Source organism: Cydia fagiglandana, chromosome 13 (genome assembly GCF_963556715.1).
Source record: "Cydia fagiglandana chromosome 13, ilCydFagi1.1, whole genome shotgun sequence".
Lineage (NCBI taxonomy): Eukaryota > Metazoa > Arthropoda > Insecta > Lepidoptera > Tortricidae > Cydia > Cydia fagiglandana.
The window spans coordinates 19148022-19151580 of record NC_085944.1 but is presented as its reverse complement, the minus strand read 5'-3'; the positions used below and the strand labels follow the sequence as shown (position 1 = coordinate 19151580).

The 3559-nt window shown below is 39.0% G+C and overlaps 1 protein-coding gene across 1 annotated transcript; it reads right to left on the bottom strand.

The window, feature by feature from the left end:
- Positions 1-756: 756 nt before the first annotated feature.
- LOC134669920 (gastric triacylglycerol lipase-like) lies at positions 757-2187 on the bottom strand. Its single transcript, XM_063527537.1, has 2 exons — positions 1721-2187; positions 757-1477 (listed from the first exon to the last, which is right to left on the bottom strand). Exons 1-2 carry the CDS (start codon positions 2185-2187, stop codon positions 757-759), a joined length of 1188 nt encoding a protein of 395 aa, XP_063383607.1.
- Positions 2188-3559: the final 1372 nt, after the last annotated feature.

Here is a 3559-nt window from a genome sequence, read left to right as displayed (position 1 = left end):
CTCTACTAGGAATTAAAATATAATAAAAATATTTTCAATCTGGAGGTCGCGGCAATCTGGAGGTCGCGGGTTCAAACCCCGGCTCGTACCAATGAGTTTTTCGGAACTTAAGTACGAAATATCATTTGATATTTACCAGTCGCTTTTCGGTGAAGGAAAACATCGTGAGGAAACCGGACTAATCCCAATAAGGCCTAGTTTACCCTCTGGGTTGGAAGGTCAGATGGCAGTCGCTTTCGTAAAAAATTAGTGCCTACGTTAAATCATGGGATTAGTTGTCAAGCGGACCCCAGGCTCTCATGAGCTGTGGCGAAATGCCGGGATGACGCGAGGAAGAAGAAGAAAAATATTTTCTAAAAATATTTTTTTTAATTAAATTAATTAAATAAATATTGGGGACATCTAACACAGATCGACCTAGCACCAAACTAAGCATAGTTTGTACTATGGGTACTAGGCGACGATATAAATATACTTATATAGATAAATACATACTTATACACATAGAAAACACCCATGACTCAGAAACAAATATCTGTATTCATCACACAAATAAATGCCCCTACCAGGATTCGAACCCAGGACCATCGGCTTCGCAGGCAGGGTCACTACCCACTAGGCCAGACCGGTCGTCAGTTGTTCTAATACTTGTCATAGGATCTTATTTGATTGGCCTATTAGTAATATACCTAGTACCTATATCCAGTCTAACACACACTTATATTTACATTAAAATGTACTAAAAATATTCTAGTCTTACATTTTGTTATAACGAATTAGGTATTCTAAAATTTTGGGGAAAATCATCACCTTAATATATTGACTATAAAACATGTCCACATGATTCCACTGAGAATCTTTCACTATTACTGTTTCATTCACATTTGGTAATTTACTAGCCAACCATTTTACATCCCTTATATCCACTATTGCATCATTTTTACCCACCATAAGCAGAATAGGTACATCTGCGGCTGTCAAGTTGTATTCCGGAGGATCCGGGCTACCGTAGATCTCAAGATTTTTCTTAGTCCCATAGCTGAATTTAACAAACTTTTCACTCCGACAGCTTTGACTAAAGCGCACCATATTTTGCAGTGAAGTCCCCGCTGGGAACCGGTCTAACATACTGCCATATGTCGAAACAGCCACTGAGCCCGGATGCGAAGAATCTACTACAGAAACTAACCACTCACACATCTTTAAATTGTTCCGGCACACAACACTCAATGCTGCTGTCACTCGATCTCTTCCCAGGATTTCCCAAATGCGCAAATCATCAAACACATCTAGGTTATCTTCAACACTCTTGAACAGTAATCTGAAGAAAGCTGACTTCGTGTACCAATGTCTTGTTGCTGGCGCAAGACCGATCATAAGCTTCACCTTCTTGCACATTTCTGGTCTTTCACTACACATGACGAAAAACGATCCGCCTCCTTGAGAAAATCCAACATACATCAACTTCTCTTCTTTGCGTAATATATGTATGTTTATCCTATAAATTTTGTATGTATTTATATCCTTTATCTTTCTGGTACCTTGTTGTACATTTTGCTGCATTTGTCACCCTCTTTTCACTCTCTCCTCTCATCTACTCAAAGGTTAACTGGAAGAGATCCCTCAAAGGGATAAGTTCGCCTTTGTACTTCTTGCTAATTGTATGTTATTTTTAATATGTCTTTTTGTACAATAAAGAGTTTACTACTACTACTACTACTACTTCTCCGTATTTGTATAATTTAACACATGATTAACCATCGCAGGTACGTCATAAGTGCCAATTTCGTCTACGGAGAAGTTCCAGAACTCCTTGTGTTTATCAGGATCCAGTCGCACGTGCTTTCGGCCGTTGTAAGTGCCTCGAGGGCTTCCGACCCAAGTGTCGAAGCAGGCGTCTGATATAAGGTATGGTACTGCTGCATCTGGTCCTGCCTCGATCGCCGTATCAGCGGCGGACAGCAATGGAGACATGAAGAACACAGGAGTCTGCTTTAGCTTCTCCTTACACTTGGCACCTTTAGGTATCCTGTACAGTGACAGCACATATCCATCTTCTGTAACTACTGTATGCTCCTCAGATACGTATCCGTTGAGTTGCGTGAGTTCCGTAAAATTTAGAGGTGCTTGAGATTTAACAACACCTAAAAAAAGTGCGAGCAAAACGTTGAATTTAAGCAAGGGCATGATTACGACTGACGGTAAAAAACCTTGTGTCTGCACATTATGTACAAAAACAAAATAATCAACTGTTTACTTAAGTAGTTAAACCAGAAATACGACATTGTATTTAATTGTCAAGTCATCCGAAAGATCAAATCATAATGTATTTTAAATGAACATACTACATTAGGTAAAGTTAAACCAAGAAAAGCCTGCAGCGATTTTGATGGCCCACGTAGTGCAAAGTGTCATTTTAAACGTCAAACTTCTATGAGATTATGACGTATACATAACACTTGCAGTCCGTGGGCTATCAAAATCGCTGCAGACCTTTCTTGATCTAACTCTATTTTATCTCTGTTTTAAGTTAAATATTAGAAGACTAAACACTACACATACACCGCATTGTGAAGCGTTTACAAAGAACACGAAGTCGCCAGTGTCGCCACACAGGTGCATTCGAGCGGCTGAACTACATAAGTTGTATTTTACACCATTTTATACCATAATAGCCCAGATATATCCCTAAACTTAGACGATATAACCAAACGGAGTAGTCATTAACAGGCGTTCCCCTCTGTCGGAAATAGACTGCCAGTGGTCATATACATTGTATGGACTGATCTGACATGGCTATTTTTACGTTACCTATACATTTAACGTGCCCCTCCCCCGCCGCAAAAATCGGCAGACTGTTTTGTACCGAAAATCACAGACAAGGCGGCTCCCTTTGGTTATATTCTCTAAGCTCCTAAAGCTTAATTTTTGTATATTTTTTTATTTTGAGGAGTACTCAATGAATGAATGAAAATCTTTATTTCAGGCAACTAGTGGCCCATACATAAATACCTTAAAACAAGCATACATATTATAAAAATATATTTTAAAACATATCTAATCCAGGTTAGAAGTTATTTAAGAAAATAGCTAGAAAATGACCATTCTCCCCTTTATCTCCCTTTAACTACTGGGTCTAAAATTTTGAAAATATATACACAAAACACATTACATACACATTACATTTTAAAACTAAAAACTACAAAACACATTATTACTGGTCGTTATTGTGAGTGCAACTGAAATAAGCGGTCGCGCTTCTATACTAAATTTGTTCGGGAGAGCTTAAGTGTGGTGATCTCGATTGTCTTATTTGATCTGTCTAATAGTTGAGGTTGTCCGTGGGTGTTGTGTTTTGGAAGAAAATAGGACCAACTCAATGGAACATTGATTACACTAGGTACACGTTCTTGGTAAAGGGATTATCTAAAGTAACCGCTTGAGCTTGACAACATAGGTATGTATTGTGCAGACGCAGGTGCGTGCATTTGAAGCCAGGCGACGTACAGAGCTCGACGTTAAGCGGGACGAGCTAAAAGGCCAGACCACCGATGGCCAT

Bases quoted from the DNA above. Each gene is read 5' to 3' on its own strand.
- LOC134669920 (XM_063527537.1), bottom strand. From the start codon at position 2,187: ATGCCCTTGCTTAAATTCAACGTTTTGCTCGCACTTTTTTTAGGTGTT. The intron at 1,478-1,720 runs GTAGTAGTAGTA...ACATATATTACG, and splicing joins TATACAAATACGGAGAAGTA to CAAAGAAGAGAAGTTGATGT.